This window comes from Stegostoma tigrinum, chromosome 30, assembly GCF_030684315.1.
Source record: "Stegostoma tigrinum isolate sSteTig4 chromosome 30, sSteTig4.hap1, whole genome shotgun sequence".
NCBI lineage: Eukaryota > Metazoa > Chordata > Chondrichthyes > Orectolobiformes > Stegostomatidae > Stegostoma > Stegostoma tigrinum.
Genome location: NC_081383.1, coordinates 10,744,792 through 10,765,061, shown reverse-complemented (window position 1 = coordinate 10,765,061; position 20,270 = coordinate 10,744,792). Strand labels below are relative to the sequence as shown.

General features: G+C 41.0%; 1 protein-coding gene across 2 annotated transcripts in view; it reads right to left on the bottom strand.

Moving 5' to 3' along the window:
• LOC125465805 (calcium/calmodulin-dependent protein kinase type IV-like) overlaps positions 1-19,798 on the bottom strand; it is a 150,639-nt gene extending 130,841 nt beyond the window's left edge. For both annotated transcript variants that reach the window (XM_048559678.2, XM_048559680.2), the window contains exon 1: positions 19,445-19,798. In XM_048559678.2, coding sequence (XP_048415635.1) covers positions 19,445-19,566 — 122 coding nt within the window. In that variant the 5' untranslated portion in view covers positions 19,567-19,798. The remainder of the gene's footprint in view (positions 1-19,444) is intronic.
• Positions 19,799-20,270: the final 472 nt, after the last annotated feature.

The following is a 20,270-nucleotide window of genomic DNA, read 5'->3' as shown; positions in this document are numbered from 1 at the left end:
TTGGCCTTCATTGCGAGAGGTTCTGAGTACAGGAGCAGGGATGTGTTGTTGCAGTTGTACAGGGCTTTGGTGGGGGCACACCTGGAATATTGGTGAGCAATTTTGGTCTCTTTTTCTGAGGAAGGATGCTCTTGCTCTTGAGAGAGTCCAGCGAAGGTTTACTAGGCTGATTCCAAGGATGGCTGGTTTCTCGTATGAGGAGAGATTGGCCAGGTTAGGATTGTTTTTGCTGGAGTTCAGATGAATGAGGGGGATCTCATACAGACTTATAAAATTCTAACAGCACTAAACAGTGTAGATGCAGGGAGGATGTTCCCGATGGTGGGTGTGTTCAGAACCAGGGGTCACAGTCTGAGGATTCCAGGTCGACCTTTTAGGATGGACATGTGGAGATACTTCTTCATCCGAACAGTGGTGAGCCTGTGGAATTCATTACCACAGCAAGTAGTTGATGCCAAAACATTGAGTGTATTCAAGTGGTAGCTAGATATAGCACTTGGGGCAAATGGGATCAAAGGTTATGGGGAGTGGGCAGAATTAGGCTGTTGATTTGGATAATTAGCCACGATTGGGATAAATGGTGGAGCAAGCTCAAAGGGCCGAATGGCCTCTTCCAGCTCCTATTTCATATGTTTCTATGTTAACCCATCATTGAGGAGCCCAGCATTGCCTTCTTAAAAGCAACAACACCATCCTCTGAATGTCATTACTGACACTCTCACCCAACACATCTGCTGGGGCCTAATGTTACAAACCTACTTCCTATCCTTCACATCCCACCAATCACTTTGAACCTGTCTAGGATCAACAGCAAGCACTCATTTCTGTATTTTCATCCAAATGTTTGATTTTAAACCCCATTGTGAATGATTGGCTTGATGCCATAACTTTGACGGTAATGTGTCTCACAGGTAATGATCCTATGCTCTACACTGAAGACTCTTGTTTCCGGTTTTACTATACTGAGATAATTTCAGCCTCTACTCCAAATACAACATCCAAACTGAACAGAATGATGTTCATAGTCATTTCTGAACTGACCCATTTTCCAAGTAATATATGGGTTACAGTCCAAGGATAAAACTAGTGACATCACAGTGGTGTCTGTCACAATATCTAACCTGCAGTCTCACTAGAAGATTCAAGGTCAGGATTAGCTGGAACTGGGCTGCAGTCATTTCCAAAATAAGTTTTAAAACAGTCTAGTGCCTCTGAAAGATTGATGGTTTGGCTAAAAAAAATTAAAAAAGCTATTGTCAGGAGCTGAGTGAGAGATATAAGTTGTACAGTTTAATTTTGGTATTAGAGTTAATTCTAGATTGACTTTAGGAAGTTGGTTGATTCACAGAATTTAAGGAGACTATTCAGCCCATCACATCTGCAGTGGCTCTCCAATGAGCATTAAGACTTACTGCCATTTTCCTGTCATTTCCCTGTAATCCTTCTCATTATTTCCATGGAAATAATCATTGAATGACCTCTAAATGCCTCACTGAACCTGCCTCCACCACACTTCTGAGCAGTGCATTTCAGACAAAAATCACTCCAGTACGAAAAAGGTTATACTTACATTCCATTTACTTCTTTATTCTGTATTCCCTTCCAGGATAAAGGGGCCCAGAACTGTAAGCAACTGAGTCCAGCTAGTGTCTTATAGAATTCCTCTTTGCTCCTAGTCAACGTTAACAAAACCTACAAAACTGCATGTTTTACTAACTACACACTTCATCTTCCCTACCAGTTTTAATGACTTGTGTACTATACACTCAGGATTCTCTGCTTCTGCACAATCTTTCCAGTCACACTCTTTACATTATGCTGTGTGTTCATGCTTTTTCATGCATCATTTCACTTTTTTGCATTGAACTTCACCTGTCACCTATCCGCTCACTCCGCATAATTTGTCAATGTCCTTCTGAAGTTCCGTTGTCCTTGTCACCAGTTTAAAAAACATGTAAGTGTTGTATCATTCACAAACATTGAATCTTCTACTTCTGATGAAAATAGGTCCGTTCCCTGGCTGCCACCATCCCATCGCAGATTCTGAGCAAGCAGCTTTCATATTAGCAGATTCACTATTAAGTAAAGCAAGATGATCTCATTAACTATCACAGCACCCACGACTAAGGTGCTAACTGCTGCCAGTGTTTCACATCATTCACACCATAAATTCAATCAACAGCATTCTCAGGTGTAGGTAAATGAATTTAGTCAAGCAATGGAATAATTGAACAAATAAGCGAAAGATTGACAGTTTGCAGCTTTAGTAATGGTTGGTTAAGTCAATTTCTAATTACTTGCATCAATGTGTCAAAACAGGCTTCATTTGTACAACTGTTTCAACTTGCACAATAATAACATAAACTTGTATAGCCTCATTGCAAAGAAGTGATATGTAGGACTCTAAAAGGCAAGATAATGTAAACAATAATAAGCCAGCTCACCTTGTCCAAAACATTAGAACCAGAGGATATATCTTCTGTTTGAAAATGGATAAATTCCAAATAATAGACTTGTCGTCAATCCATGAAACAGTCTCCCCAGGTTGAAAGTGGAAGGACTTGAGCAAATAATATTTTGGGAATGTAGTATATGAATAACTTAAGACATGAGTCTCAAATTTCAAATAGTGTGCTTGAATGAGAATGAAGTCACTTTGGACCTCTGGTGCAAAAAAGCTCTCCACTTCAAGCTTTTTCTGCTTCATTGCAGACAATTACAGAGATTGCATGCTAAGATTAGTCAACCTCTTCGTTATTCTTGGATCATGCCAATGCCTGATTTCCAAACTGGATGGACCTTTGCCTTGTAATGTCCAAAAATTCCTGCATTCCAAACAGTAATTTCTTTCCAATAGTTAGTTAACAAGGGAAAATAGACGTTGATCTTTAAAATTGTGTCAAAATGGGACATTTAATGACAGATGCCTTGAGTTAATAGCTGCAAAATTCAGTTCCTTAGCAGCTGTTACTTTGCTGTTACAAGTGCTGTTATTCTTCCAAGGCTGTATGTGTGATGTGTAATCAAACCTAGTAGAAACATAGAAAATAGGAGCAGGGTATGACATTTGGCCCATGTTCTGCATTCATTATGATAATGGCTGATAATGGGAGAGGCCCCATAGAGGATTGGCTGCTGTTGGAAAACAGAGGGAATGCATAAGCAGTTCTTTGTCTGGCAGGTGGGATATGAGGAGTGGGGTCCTGCATGTTTCTGTGCTGGGTCTCAAACTCTGTACAATTTACATCTTTGTCTTAAATGAGGTGAGCAATTGTATGATAATTAAATATTCAGCCAACACAAAAGTAGGAGGAAAATATATTGTGAAGAAGGCATAAGGAGTTTGCAGATGGATACAGAAAGATTGAGTGGGCAAAATCTGGCAGATGGAGTGTAATGTGGGAGAATGTGAAGCTGTTTACTTCAACAGGAAGAATGGAAAAAAGAGTATTATTTAAAACAGGGAAGAACTGCCGAAACAGCATGGCAAGGAGAATAAGCACGAGCAACATGGAATACAGCAAGCTGCTGGAAGAGGGAAGACTAAGAGGGCAGAAGGACATCATGCTGGAGACATATCTGCCCAGAATATTGAGGGAGCATTTCAGCAAAGAATAATATCTGTCATGTTGTACACCAAGGAGAATGCACACTACTGTGTCCATGTCGAGGCATGATTGGCTCATGTAGCACCCTTGAAGTCCTTCAGCATCTGCCACACCACTTCTGTAGATTTTAGTCACTTTAAATCTAGAATTAGCAAAATTACTTGTACAATTGCAGCTGCAGCAGGTATAAATAAACCAGTAACTAACTTGAGAACAGGTGATGCTTCCTTTAAATGGCACTGGTGGGGAGACTTTCCTACTGCTGAGTAAGCTGCAAGAAGTTACAAAAACAGGAGTATTAGTGGATTGTTCAGCTTCAAAGTGGCACACTGTCTGTCTCTTCACTAACAGTATCTGCATGGAAATATACCAGCTGCTGAAGTTACAACAGCAATCACAGAGCTGGGTGAAGACTGCACTCCTCCATGACCATGAACTTTCATATGCCTGGTTCCTTCCAGGCTGAAGCACACAATGTTTGCAACATCTCCCAGTTTGCCATCCAATGTTGCATAAGGTAAGTCACCAAGGCTACTATTTCAAAATAGCCGAATACATTAAACTCTTGGCAGAGAGAAGCAGTTAGCTCAAGGACATGGCTTTTTAGTACCGCAGGATGTAATGATGGGTGCTGCATTTCAACTCAGAGATATACCTCAATGAAGTTGGACAAGGGCTACCCTTTGACACTATAGTCATGACTATGGTGCGTATGTCAGGTATATGTATAGTGTGCATATAATGCAAACCATGCTGCTATATGAATTGTAATGGTCAAGTGTTTAAGCAAAGCCTCCTCTGCCTGAACTGTTTTTCAGAAACCTGAAGTGGGGGATAGAATGCATGTCACGTAAAGCAAATCTCGCAAAGGTCCAGTGTTAGACTGTACAATTTATGTAAGGTTTAGGCAAGGCAGCAGCAATCCGGACCGCTTGGATAGCATGTAACAGTCACTGGTGTGGGGACTGAAACTCTCATCTTGCCAAAGGACAAGAAGCTTGAGCCCCCAGAGCCACTGCCAGTCCCCCTTGTGGTAATTCAACATTCCTAGGAAAATATTGGTGAACAGAGTGCTATACTGTTGAGACACCCTGCAAGCTCGGTTGTGTTGCAATGGAGACTGAAACATTGCTGATGAGATGATTTGGGTTGTGGTCAGTATTGATTTGGTTTTGAGTAGTAGAGATGTGCAGCAGAGGAACGAACCCTTCGATCCAATTTGTCCATGCTGACCAGATATCCTACATAAATCTACTCCCATTTGCCAGCATTTGGCCCATATCTCTCTAAACTCTTCCTATTCATGTACCAATCTAGACGCCTTTTAAATGTCATCATTGTATCTGCCTCCACCACTTCCTCTGGCAGCTTATTCCATACACACACCGTCCTCTGCATGAAAAAAATTGCCTCTTAGGTCCCTTTTAAATCTTTCCCCTCCCACCTTAAACCTATGCCCTCTAGTTTTTGACTCCCCCACCCCAGGGTAAAAACCTTGTCTATTCACTCTATCCATTCCCCTCATGATTTTACAAACCTGTGTAGGGTCACCCCTCAGTCCCTGACACCGCAGAGAAAATAGCCCCAACCTATTCAGCCTCTCCCTACAGCGTTATCACTACAACACTGGCAACATCCTTGTAAATACTTCCTGAGCCCTTTCAAGAAATGTTCCCTCTAAGTTACTTGCTTTTGTGTCCAATTCCTCTAAGCCCATAATCTTGTCTTTCTCAACTTATCACGCCATCCTGCCTATAGCAGGAAGACTGGAATTGCTCACAGTATTCCAAAAGAGACCTAACCAATGTCCTATACAGCTGCAACATAACCTCGCAATTCCTATACTCAATTCACTGACCAGTAAAGGCAAGTAGACCAAACACCTTCTTCACTATCCTGTCTCCTTGGGTCTCCACTCCTATGAACCTGCACTCCAAGGTCTCTCTGTTCAGCAACATGCCCCAGGACTTTAGCATTAAGTGTATAAGTTCTGTCCTGATTTGCCTTTCCAAAATGCAGCACCTCACATTTATCTAAATCAAACTCCATTTGCCACTCCTTGGCCCATTGGCCCATCTGATCAAGATCCTGTTGTACTCCGAGGTAACCTTGTTATTCACTATCCACCTTCAATTGTAGTGTTATCTGCAAACTTACTAATCATACCTCCTATGTTCACATCCAAATCATTTACATAAAGACAAAAAAAAGGACCCAGCATCAATCCTGGTGGCACACTGCTGGTCACAGGCCTAGTCTGGAAAACATCCCACCACCACCACCCTCTGTCTTCTACATTTGAGCTAATTCTGTACCCAAATGGCTAGTTCTCCCTGTATTCAGTGTGATCTAACCTTGCTAACAGGTCTACCATGAGGAAGCTTGTTGAATGCCTTACTGAAGTCCATATAGGTCACATCCACCACTCTGCCCTTATCAATCCACTTTTCCAAAAAAATACTCAATTAAGTTAGTGAGACACGATTTCCCACGCACGAAGCCATGTTGAATATCTTTAATCAGTTCTTCCCTTTCCAAATACATGTAAATCCTGTCCCTCAGGATTCCCTCCAACAATGTGCCCACCACCAAAGTCAGACTCACCGCTCTTTCGTTTGCTGGCTTTTCCTTACCATCTTTCATAAAAGTGACACCACATTAGCCAATCTGAAGTCTTCTGGTACCTCACCTGTGGCTATCAATGATACAAATATCTCAGCAAGGGGCCCAGCAATCACTTCCCTTGCTTTCCACAGAGTTCTAGTGTACACCTGATCAGGCCCCAGGGATTTATCCACCTTTCTGGATTTTTAAGATATTCAGCACCTCCTCCTCTGTAATATGGACATTTTACAAGATGTCTCTATTTATTTGTCCACATTCTCAATCTTCAATTTCCTTCTCCACAGTATGCTGATGCAAAATATGAATTTACTATTTCCCTCATCTCCTGCATTTCCACACACAGGTGGCCATGCTAACCTTTTAGGGGACCTATTCAATCCCTAGTTATTCTTTTGTCCTTAATTTATTTGTAGAATCCCTTTAGATTCTCCTTAACTCTATTTGCCAAAGCTATGTCATGTCCCCTTTTTGTCCTCCTCATTTCTTTCTTAGAAATACCCCTATTACATTTTTACCCTTCTAGGGAGTCACTTAATCCAAGTTGTCTATATCTGAGACATAATTCCTTCTTTTTTTTAACTAAACCCTCAATTTCTCTCGTCATCCTGCATTTCCTACATCTATTAGCCTTGGCCTTCACCCCAACAGGAATATACTGTCTCTGAACTCCTGTTATCTCATTTTTGAAGGCTTCCTATTTTCCAGCCATCCGTTTATTGGTGAACATCTGCCCTACACGCGCCCCCCCCCATCCCGCATCAACTTTTGAAAGTTCTTACCTAATACCATCATAATTGGCCTTCCTCCAATTTAGAACTTTAACTTTTAGATCCGCTTTAACCTTTCCCATCACTATTTAAAAACTATTAGAATTGGTCACTGGCCCCAAACAGCTCCCCCACTGATACCCAAGTCACCTGACCTGCCTTATTTCGCAAGAGTAGGTCAAGTTTTGCACCTTTTCTAGTAGATACATCCACATATTGAATCAGAAAATTTTCTTGTGCACAATTAACAAATTCCTCTCCATCAAGTCCTTAAATCTATGGCAATCCCAGTCTATGTTTGGAAAGTTAAAATCTCCTACCATTATCATCCCGTTATTCTTACGGATAACTGAGACCTCCTCACAAATTTGTTTTTCAATTGCCTACTGATTATTGGGTGGTCTATTGTACAATCCTGAAAAGGTGATCATCCCTTTCTGATTTCTCAGTTCCAACCAAATAACTTCCCTGGATGAATTCCCAGGAATATCCTCCCTAAGAACAGCCGTAATGTTATACCTCACCAAAAACGCCATTCCCCCTCCTGTCTTGCCCCTGTTTCTATTCTTCCTTTGGCATTTATACCCTGGAATATTAAGCTGCCAGTCCAGTCCATTCCTGAGCCACATTTCTGTAAATGCTATGATGTTCAGTCCCGTGTTCGCAACCATGCCCTGAGTTCATCTGCCTTACCTGATAGGCCTCTTGCATTGAAATAAATGGAATTTAATTTATTAATCCAACCTTGTTCTCTACTTTGTTCTTGTCTGCCCTGACTTTTTGACTTACTCCTTTTCCCAACTGTACGGGTTTCACACTGATGTCTTTCTTCACTATCTTCCTGAACCCCGGATTCCCCCCGCGCCACTTATACGTTTAAATCCTCCTGAGCAGCTCTAGCAAATCTCCCCACCCTTATATTAGTCCCCTTCCAGTTCAGGTGCAATCCATCCTTCTTATACAGGTCACTTCTACCCCAGGAGAGATTCCAATGATCCAAAAATGTGAAGCCTTCTCCCTGCACCAGCTCCTCAGCCAGGCATTCATCTGCTCTATCCTCCTATGCCTACACTCACTAGCTCATGGCACCAGGAGTAATCCAGATATTACTACCCTTGAGGATGTCCGTTTTAAATTCATGCCTAATTACCTGTATTCTTTGCTCAGAATCTCACCTTCTTCTCTTCCTTTGTCATTAGTTTCAATGTGTAAAATGACCTCCTGCTAGTCCTTCACCCCTTTGAGAATATTCTGCACCCTCTCTGGGATATCCTTGATCCTGGCACCAGGGAGGCAACATGCCATTCTGATATCTCACTGACTAGGCAGTCCCCGATCATAATCAATTGCCTGTACATGGGGAAGCCCTTGTTACATTAGAGCCAGTCTTGGTACCAGAAACCTGGCCGTCAGTGCTACATTTCCCTGAGAGTCTGGATGATCTGGATGAAGGGACTGGGTGCATTCTGGTGAAGTTTGCGGATGATATGAAGTTAGGTGGACAGGCAGGTAGTACTGAGGAGGTGGGGAGGCTGCAGAAAGATTTAGACAGTTTAGGAGAGTTGTCCGGGAAATGGCTGATGAAATTCAAGGTGAGCAAATGCGAGGTCTTGCACTTGGAAAAAAGAATACAGGCATGGACTATTTTCTAAACAGTGAGAAAATTCATAAAGCTGAAGTACAAAGGGATCTGGGAGCACTAGTACAGGATTCTCTAAAGGTTAACTTGCAGGTTGAGTCCGGGATTAAGAAAGTGAATGTAACGTTGTCATTTATCTCAAGAGGGTTGGAATATAAAAGCAGTGAGTGCTTCTGAGACTTTATAAAGCTCTAGTTAGGCCCCATTTAGAATACTGTGTTCAATTTTGGGCCGCACACCTCAGGAAGGACATACTGGCACTGGAGCATGTCCAGCAGAGGTTCACACGGATGATCTCTCGAATGGTAGGTTTAACGTATAATGAACAGCTAAGGATCCTGGGATCGTACTCATTAGAGTTTAGAAGGTTGAGGGGAGATCTAATAGAAACTTACAAGATAATGCATGGCTTAGAAAGGGTGGACGCTGGGAAGTTGTTTCCACTAGGCAGGGAGACTAGGACCCGTGGGCACAGCCTTAGAATTAGAGGGGGTCAATTTAGAACAGAAACAAGGAAACATTTCTTCAGCCAGGGAGTTGTGGGCCTGTGGAACTCATTGCCACAGAGTGCAGTGGAGGCCAGGACGTTAGATATCTTCAAGGCAGTGATTAATAAATTCTTGATCTCACAAGGAATTAAGGGTTACAGGGAGAGTGCAGGTAAGTGGACTGGAAATACCCATCAGCCATGATTAAATGGCAGAGTGGACTCGATGGGCCAAATGGCCTTATTTCCACTCCGATGTCTTATGGAGTCCGTCACCCCCTACATTTTCCAGAACAGCATGTTCATTTTGAGATGCAGATTGCCACAGGACACTCTTGGATGACCTACATTCCTCTCCTACCTTTCCTGGAGGTAACCCTTGTACCTCTGTGAATCTTCAGTTTTTCTACCTTCCAGCAACTGCCATCCATCACAACCTCTAGCTTCTGTAAATTCCTCATTGCCTCTAACTGCCACTCCAACCGATCCATGTGATCTGATGGGATTCACAACCAAGCACACTTCCTGCAAACATAATCATCGGTAACAGGGAAACTCTCCCCAATCTCCCTTGTCCGACAGGAAGGGCACATCACTCTACTGAAGGCCATCTTTGCATCTTAAGAATCTACAGACCCAGAAAACAGCACAGTCTTACCGCTCTAAAAACACTGCTCCAGGCTAATTTAGTGCCGATGGTTTGAATTTTTAAAGTTTAAACAAGGAACAGATGTCAATAAAACATATAATCAAAAATGAACACACTCAACTGTAGATTTACAAAACAAAGTAAGGTTACACTTTAAAAAGCCACTTAACTGCATCCCTGTTGTGAGCTCTCCCACACAATTTTCTCCAAAGCCAGCTGTGAATTTTGTTGTTTGCTAATTTTTTTCTTAGATGACTGGTGTCCAGTCTGATGTCCAGGGATACTTGAAATCAAGCAGCAGAACAGTCAGCTGTACAGATTCACTGCTGGGTCAGACAGCTGTGCAGATTTATTTCTCCATTTGATTCCCGGACTATGTGGTAACTGCCTTTGTCTGTCTTCCACCTTTTCTTCCCCCCTAAAGTTCCAGAATGATGCAACAGCTTATAAAATAGTAATTACTGATCCTTGATTTTGAAGAAATCAGCTGCAACACTGAAAATACGTCAAAAAAGGAAGTGCTCTTACTGTCACAAATTTTTCATCCTTCATCTTGAATTACCCAGCATCGAATATACTCAAGGAATGGCCCACCATTTCCACCCTGAAATGGATAAGCTACAAGCTCTGAGTAAAGCCCTGTCCCAGGTTGGAGCTGGAATCCTCCTGGCTCCTTTGCAATGTACTGGCCACTACATTGTACATATGCATCAGCCTTTTTCTGACACCCATCCATCAAAGTGTTCAGCTGAGGCCTCTGCTGGAGAACCTGTGTGGAAACTCAGTACAGTGAGCTGTCGCCTGTGTTACCCTTTTCCTCACACTGCCCCTAGGCTACCTCTCTCTGGTGTTTCAGCACATTCGCTTATAAAAACAGACAATATTCGAAAGGGGCTTGACAGGGTAAATGCTGAGAAGATGTTTCCCCTCATGGGAGAGTCTAGAACCAGAGGGCACAGTCTCAGAATAGAGGGGCACCAATTTATGACTGAGATAGAAGAAATTACTTCTCCCAGAGGGTTTTGAGTCTTAGGAACTCCCTGCAGTAGACAGCAGCGGAGCAGAGTCCTTGTGTATATTTAAGGCTGAGATTTTTGGTTAGTAGGGTAATGGATCTAGGGTAATGGAGAAAGAGCAGGAAAGTGGACATGCGGAATGTTGGATCAGCCATGATCCTATTGAATGGCAGAGCAGGCTCGACATGCCGAATGACCTACTCTTACTCCTATTTCTTATGGGTGTAGTTTAAGATATAAGAAGTGTCAGTATCTGAGCTGGTGCCTTTGGGCACGAGAATGAATCTCTACATTTCTTCTTCATCATCACTGATTTTCTGCTCTTTTACTTTTAGTCTTTGTCTTCATTGCCTGATCAGCCTGCATTTCTAGGAATCCAAAAAAAAATCAGATTGGCCTTGAAACGCCAACACCTTTTCTCTCTCCAGACACTGCCAGGTCTGCTGGTCTTTCCAGTACTTTCTGCTCTTACTGTATTTCTTGGGTATCTGAAAGGAAGAAAAAGCGGTAGGCTAGGATTGTAATGATGGGAATGGGGTTAGTGGCAGAAATGGAGATGCATCCTTACAGCATCTGCATCTTGTAAATCAGAAAATACGATAGGAATATCGCAACCATCAGGATTAAGGAAATGCATTCGTACCCGTTCCATATCAGTTAGGTCTTACTGCCTCCAGACATGTGCTGTCTTCTCCTGCTGTAGAGAAGTACATGTTTCAGGAGGTGTTCATGGGATACACTAGCCATGGATGAATATCTAACGATATGCAAAAGCTCTGAGAGATGGGTGTGAGGTGGAGCTCTGAATTTTCAGAATGAATCATAATTCATAGCATTTGTTAGTAGGTCAGTGATGGGGTATAGTGCTTTGAGCAGTGTTTGAAGCTAGCAGTGAAATATGGCAAATAAAAATCAAAAGAACTGTGGATGCTGTAAATCAGGAACAAAAACAGAAGTTGCTGGAAAAGCTCAGAGGAAGGGTCACTGGACCCGAAACGTTAACTCTGATTTTTTCTTCACTGATGCTGCCAGACTTGCTGAGCTTTTCCAGTGAAATATGGCAATTCATTTTACAGTCACTGATCTTGACCAATCATGTGAGATAACTGAATTTATTTGTGGCTCTGCATCCAGGTCTACGGGGCTTGACACCTGGTCAGGACTATCTGGTCTCAGCTCCTTCAGACGTTTGCCTGATGGCTTTCTAGTCTCTTGTGAATCAATCACATCTTACATTCTCTCCATCTCGTACATCAAGTCCTTCAGAGTGGCATCAGAAACTATTTTGTACCTGTTCTCTGCCATTCCATATCATTATTGAATGTTTTCCTGCAGGAAAATCAAGTTCAAAACACTTCTATAGCACCACAATACATTTTCCCTTTAAAGGGGCACAAAGTGGCTTTAGCTCATGCTTCTTCTCTTGATTTTACACCCCATGCTCGCGCCTGCAGCCACTCCACATTATTATTCACTTGGTTTCACACAACAAGTTGAATGAGGAAGTCTACATTCTGACAGCAGAGTATATGTGAATACTAATTTTAGCTTTGGGATTAAGCTCCAGGATTGTTAGCACATGCTAATTCAGTGTATGGGTAAAACTGTTTTAAATGAATGAGTTCATGTCCATGTTAATTCAACAGACAAAGGAATTTGATATTCAAGAAACGTAAACTGCAAGAGTAGACAGGGCATAAAATCACATTTGGGGATTGTGATGCCAGATTACCCCGTGCCTACTGCTTCTGATGTTGCAAGCAGGCAAACTTCATGCTGTCTTCAAATTCTGATGCTTGTTTTTTATTTATTCATTTGTGGGGTGTGGGCTTTACTGCTATTTGTTGCCTATCCATGATTTCCCAGAGAGCAATTAAGAGTCAACCATGTTGATATGGGTCCAGAGTCACATCCAGACCAGGCCAGGTCAGGAAGGCAGTTTCCTTCCCTAAAGGACATTAGTGAACCAAACAGGTTTTTCCTACCATCCAACATCGGACACAAAAGGCAAGGAATAATCCAACATCACAATCCCGCTATTTGATTTTATGTCCTGTCTGCTCTTGCAGTTTATGCTTCTTGAATATCACATTCTTTTGTCTTTGAGTTAACATGGGCATGAACTCATTTATTTTAAACAGGTTTGCCCATACACTGAATTAGCATGTGCAAATGATTTAGGAGCCTAATCCCACGGGTAAAATTAACATTCACATATAGACTGCTGCCAGAATTTAGGCTTCCTCATTCAACCATTTTTCAAAGGACTTTTTTTAGCTGACAAATTTTTGGTAATGATATTCAATATTAATAAAAATGGTAGCAGTAGTTAAATTAAAATAATATTACTTGTAAATTGACTAAAGCCAATAAATGTTTGAAATATAGGCAAATGAAATAATTTGAAAACATCGTCCTCCCTTGAACCATCTTCTTTTCTTGCTCAACACTTTGCAGAACACTATTCATCTTCTACTCTTGAACTCTCTCTTCATTTTCACATTTTGATTCAAAGCCTACTTCTTTGTCAAGGTTTTTAATCATTTCATCAACTTCTCCTCTTCTCTCTCCCTGTAAATGTGCTATTCAAATCTAAGCCGCACTATCTTTCTTTTTGTAATCCAATCCAGCAATGGCAGAAACAAGGTATAACTCATTGATAATGTTGTTCATAGGCTTCCTGTGTGCAAATTGGCCACTGCATTTGTCAAACTTGGGATGTAAAACAAACATGAAGGGTCTAGGCCCGAAACGTCAGCTTTTGTGCTCCTGAGATGAAGGGTCTAGGCCCGAAACGTCAGCTTTTGTGCTCCTGAGATGCTGCTTGGCCTGCTGTGTTCATCCAGCCTCACATTTTATTATCTTGGAATTCTCCAGCATCTGCAGTTCCCATTATCTCATGTAAAACAAACGCTGGCTTTACCAATGATGATCAAAACCCATGAAAGGATAAAATATATGACAACATTCAAAGTAATGCATTGGCTGTGCGGTTGTTTAGCAGGTACCAAGGATACAAAGAGCATCATATTAATTGTGAAAGTCATATTTTTGCAACAGGTCGACGCTTAATTTTTCTTCTCCCTTATGGAGCCATTGAGCAAATTATAGAAAACAACATAGAATTGATTTGTTTAATCAAATCAACAAAAAATTTTGATGAACAAACTTCAAATGAGAAAACAAATTTATTAGTTGAGTTGATGAAAAATTTGAAATTCAGCAGTGCCTTGACAGGGAACCACTGTGGGTCAGCAAATTCAGGGAGTGATGGATGAATGGGATTCATTCAAAATAATCCCTGGAATGAGCAGGTTGTCTTATAAGGAAGGACTGGATAAATTATGCTTCTTTTCCCTAGAGTTCAGAAGAGTGAGGGATGAATTGATTGAAGTTTATGAGATCCTGAATGGTCTTCGAAAGGTGGACATGGAAAGAACATTTTCCTTTGTGGATGAGTCCAAAACGTGGGGACACTTTAGAATTTAAGTTTTGGTAAAGATCTGTAGCCCGGATTGTGGATGAGGTTGTTGACTTTCTCACCGAGTTGGACTGTTTTTGTGACGTTTCGTCACCACGCTGGGTGGCATAATCAGTGGAGCCTCCGATGAAGTGATGTTACTCTACTCCGCTTGGAATTTATACTGTCCGGTCTGTTATATTGAGTATTGTCATTTCTGGTTTTGATCTGTGTGGATTTGTATATAGTGTCCAATTCTATATGTTTGTTGATTGAAGTATATTAAAATTAGGTGTCATTCAGTGTATTTAAGACAGAGATAGATTGGTTCTTGATTAATAAGGGGATCAAGGGTTACGGGATGGAGGCAAGAAAATGTGGTTGAGAAACATATCAGCCATGATCGAATGGAAGAGCAGACTTGATGGGCCAAGTGGCATTATTCTGCCCCTATATCTTTGGTCTCTTATGGTCTTCTTTACTTTTCACAGTTTTCACTTTCTGTCTTGTCTTCTAAAGATTGCACTAATTTAACTCTAGAATTGAACCAAACTTCATTGGTACATTAGTCCTTCAAGAACTTTTACAGTGGCATGAAGTACTCATACCAGCAAGGTCAAATATTTTGTTTATGCCCTATTCACAGCTGTTGGGTCTGCTAATTAAAATAACTGCTCACATTTAAACCATTGATCTATTTCTGACAGGCCAAACTATGGTCAGTGCCATGAAGTAGGAATGAAGCAGAGTAAAAGGCTGCACCGTCTGTGTTTCTGTCAGATCACTTTCTACCAGGAAATAGAAGGACAGGTCCAAAGCGTCTTCCAGAAAGTTGGCGCTCCAAACTGGCAACTCCATCATCATAGCCCCATGGAGTTTCCAACAACAAAGGAAGATACAACTAATGCGCAACTCTGTGGCAAACTGCAAACAAACACAGCAGCAATTTGGAAACTAATACACAAACATCCTGCTGTTCTGAAACTTGACATTTCAAACCAGTCTCTGTTACTACTTGGAGATTGCCAGAATATTCCTGGATATCTCAGAACAATGACTGATCAGTTTCATTCCATTCCTGGCAGACAAACCTTTCCTTGCAATTTCTTCTCTCAGCCGATGAGTGAGATTATCAGCAGCTAATGCAGGAGAAACAGGCTGTGATTGCAGGAGCAGCTCCTTCCAGTGAACCTGTCACTTCCAATTAGGTGTATTTTGGACACTATTTGGTGGGCCAGATGGAAAGCCTTGCGAGGCTGGACTCTAGCCCCCAGGCCTTCTAGTGGACAAGCCTAGTATAAATCTATTGTAATTTACTTGTTCTCATTCTTTTTCACTTTAAATAAAAACCCTGTTGTTACCAGACTTCTTCCATTGAACAGGTTTTCTCACTATCTTTCTGAAGGCTTTCAGAATGAGGTGAAGTGCTACATGGACTGTGCATACTGTATAAGCCTTGCTAATTTTTTATCTCGGGATACACAGCTTGAGTGACAATGGTGTAATTTACCACTTCAACTAACAACGTGAGTCCAGCTTTGTTTTCACCCAAATATTTTCAAATATGCATTTGTTCTACTAGGATGTTGTCTGGTATGGAGGGAAGGTCTTATGAGGAAAGGCTGAGGGACTTGAGGCTGTTTTCGTTAGAGAGAAGAAGGTTGAGAGGTGACTTAATTGAGACATATAAAATAATCAGAGGGTTAGATAGGGTGGATAGGGAGAGCCTTTTTCCTAGGATGGCACGAGGGGGCATAGCTTTAAATTGAGGGGTGAAAGATATAGGACGGATGTCAGAGGTAGTTTCTTTACTCAGAGAGTAGTAAGGAAATGGAACGCTTTGCCTGTAACGGTAGTAGATTTGCTAACTTTAAGTACATTTAAGTCATCATTGGACAAGCATATGGACGTACATGGAATAGTGTAGGTTAGATGGGCTTCAGGTCAGCACAACATCGAGGGCCGAAGGGCCTGTACTGTGCTGTAATGTTCTATGTTCTATGTTCTGGGAGCCACTGGATGGATGACCAAAATTGGAATCATGCGTAATTTCCTACTCCATGTTTCCCATATTTCTAATGACAGTGTCTTTCTCCGTCACCCTGAATCAGACGAACCAACTCAGCATAGGTTGAGAAGGGGGCCTAGGATCATAATTTGAGAAAATTACTGCTAGCAAAACAATTTCTGTAGATATGTACAAATAAAGCACTGAACTAAGTATCATTAACTAGCTAAACATCTCAAACTAATGCTGCATGCATAAATCTGACAGACTTATACTGCCCACCTGGCACACAATAGTTTTGTGAAACTGAACCAAAAGCAGAAATGGCTGGAGAAACTCAGCAGGGCTGGCAGCATCTGTGGAGACAAAGCAGAGTTAATGTTTCACATCCAGTGATCCTTCTCCAGACCTAGATTTGATTTTTAAAAAAATTATTTTAGCTTTTTATTTTCCTCCAGTCAGCTACATTTTTCACATAAGCATTATTTAACAGCCAACTTGTAACATTTTTAAAAAACTGTCCAATGACTAGTATGAGCCATCTGCTTTCCACCTACAATGTCTTGTTCTGCTAACAACCATTTCTAAATTACTCCCTGATTGGTATGATGTCAGTGTTACAATAGCAACACTTTTGGGTAACACAGCCTTCAACAAGTTGATGAAATTGGGTTTAATTCTGGTTTTACTTTGCATTGGCTTTTATTCTTTGTTGAAGTTCCAGCTTCTACTTTGGGATTTTATCTGGTCAGATAGGTCAAAATTACTCCCAATACATCTGACCAGATTAGTATAATAAATGCAACTGGAGAAAACTCATGTAAATCAGTTTAGTGGATAAAGAGACCACAGAGGCCTATTGTCCATAACCTCACTTCAACACTAACACAGCATGTGACCATTACTTAAGCGATTGAAGTTAATGTTATTAACAGAAATGCAATTCCAAACATTTTTCAGTATGGAGAAGGAAACACAATAATTATGATCTCTAGTTTTATTAATGAGTCTTGAAAATTGAGCAGGAATAAGTCAATGGAAGTTGACATCACACTTGACTTGCTCTTGTTATTGTTGTTTTTTTTGTTGGACAGTCCCTCAGCACAATTCGCCTTTCGTTATTTGTTGGTACTCAGTCTTTTGAAACTTTAAATAAAACAATTTTCATTTAAACCTCAGATTCCAGCAAAAAGAGACATTTCATTTAAAATGGCAACAAAAGCATCATCTGAGCTCAGCGCATGAGAAAAGTCTCTAAACAGTGGGCAAGAAAAACAGCCTGTAAAAAAATTAAGCATTGAAATTGTAAACAGTTACACAAACAAACATAGATCACTGGGTTGTATTTTGATGGTCTTTTTCACATCTCTGAGCTGCAGGGAATTCTGTTAAATATACCAGGTGAGATCAGCCAGAACTCATGCCCTCCTCTTCCATTGTAGAAAAAGGCTCTAGTTGACATTATAAGCAGCAAAACTGGGATTTGATGGTAGGCTACTGATTTATTTCAATTAAGAATTAGAACAGTGAAATCTAAATTAATTAGAACTACCCAAATCTCAGGCTTCAACTCCAAAATTCAGGTGAACTGCCCTATGCAACTTACCTTTCAGGGTCTAATAACTTTCTGCCATTGCTGAGTGGTCCCTCCAAAAGCCAACTTAGGCAACGCAAAATTGAAAAGAAACAGTTGGAACTTGCAAATAATCTTCTCCAATTGAGAAGTTCAGGTCTTAAATGGATGCAGGATTTTTTCAATCTTAAAATGAACACTGCACTAATTGCAGAGACCATCAAGGTCTGAGATAGAAAAAAAAGCCTTGATTATCTTTTGCCTCCAAAATTGAAACAACAAAATATGGACACCATTGAAACTGACTGGCCAACATGAAGCAATGGTTTCAAACTTTTCTCTTAGTTGTACCTCTTATAAATACTGACATACAGATTAACCATTGAATCCTCCTTTCAAATAAGTAACTTTGCCCCAGAAAACAGTGTCACACTTGAAAATGCTGATATATTCTCAGGGTTCTTGCAAATATTGACACATTCATTAAGATTCCCTTCAAACATTCAAGGGACACCTTTCCAAGACCAACATGCCTCTGAGAACCTCATTGAAATCCTCAGGATTTCTAATACTTATAAACAGGTACACATTCCCAGTGAATTATAATATCCCCAGATCTCCCAAAAGAAAAACAATTCCAGGGATCCACTGCAAATTTTGGAAGACCAACGCCATGCCCCACAGTGTGAATACTGACATACGTCAGGCTTGCCAGGGATGTCCACATTTTATGACCATATTTACAAACACAAAATCCCTCACGTCCTGTGTATGTCCTGACAGGGGTTCCCTAATGCCCTAACCTCTGAACAACTGTGAGCCACCAAAAGGATAACCGTGCAGTCGCAGTAGAAAGCCTTTTGTTTTAAACTGCATTGACAAACAGAAACACATAAGCAACTGAGAGCATTAAGCAGAAAGCAGTGAAACAATAAGCTGCAGGAATACCATGCAGAGATGGACTAGAATCTGATGATCCCGTAGTGTCTCCCCCACCTTCCCTCTGGACCTGCAGGTATCAGATGCAAAGAAACTGACACATGGAGGAATATTAGAAATTACAATCAAAATTAACAAAGACTGTTTCAGTTTGCGCGGCCGTGTATGGAACTTCATTGATTTGAATGAGGGTTATGTGTCAAAAGATATCTTATACTTGAACCCTGTTCCTAACGAGTGACTCTTGATGGGTTTAGTTGAACACACAACGTTAAAAAAAACAAACTTGGCCATATTAAATGATTTCCATCACCTTATTTCATCGAAAAAAAAATGTTACTGTACAGTTGCTTTTCACCACTGAATTCAGCCTTTGTAAAACCCTACAATCTTTTCTTTATAAAATAAAGTTTCTTTTGCAACGTTCAGATGGGAGACTACGAGCGAAAAAGGCCGTTAGTTTTTTTATTATTCCCGATAAAACGATGCATCTTAAATAACATTTCACAGCGTGTTTTTAATGACTGTAATTAACACGGAATCAGAGCGATGAATTGTTACGCATTTTGTGACTGCGGGACTAGAGCAGGTCAGACTGCAATCAGTCATCACATGCCAGTGCCGGCAGGTACACCCCCACCCATAACAATATACAGCCTGTAATATACAGTACCTTCCCAATTCCTGTGCCACTGTATAGTAATCTTCAAAGGCTATCTCTCTGTGAGATCCATCTATCCAGTAATCGCAGCTAGTTCCAGACCTGGAGGCTGGCATGATGATCATAGATATCATATATATTCTTGTGGTTTTTTTTCAATCTTATTTGATGTTCCCTTTTTTGCTATTAAAAGAAAACTGGTCCTCCAATTCGATTTATGTCTGCAGCACTGTGAATAAATCAAAGGCACATGCCACATGCAAATTTCTTTAATGCAAAGACCGACTGGACTGAACAACTATTTGTCCCTTCCAAATAATCATCCTGTTTTCAAAAGAAGCTTCAGAAAGATACACCTGCCGTCTTTTTGACACAGTCGAAGCTCTCCGCCTACTCGCTGCTGACTGGTGCACTGGAGCCTAGTGTAAGTGGGGTCCAACCTGGAGCTAGCCAATGTTTGGTCAGTCCAAGTGTCAATCCCTTCGGGTGCTGTGACAACCAGCGCCCGGGAGATGATTGACACTTAGCCCCTACCCACTGTCCTTAAAGCTGAGGAGTTACAAAAGTGCAATTACTGATTTTCTGTATTCAGCACCGTATCCCATTTCACGGAAAGGAAAAATATCTGCTTATGCCGCTTTTTAAAAAAAAAATGTAAATTCTGGTTTTCTGATTCCCCGCAAATATATGAGTGCAGCACTTATGAGTAGTGATGTAGTTTTGGAAAACTTTATTTTAAGAAAATGTGCATTTTGGGGTCACGGTTGTTCAGGACATTGAACAGAATATAAGCCCCAGAAACAGGTCAATCAGTCTTCCCTTCCCATACTCTTCTACA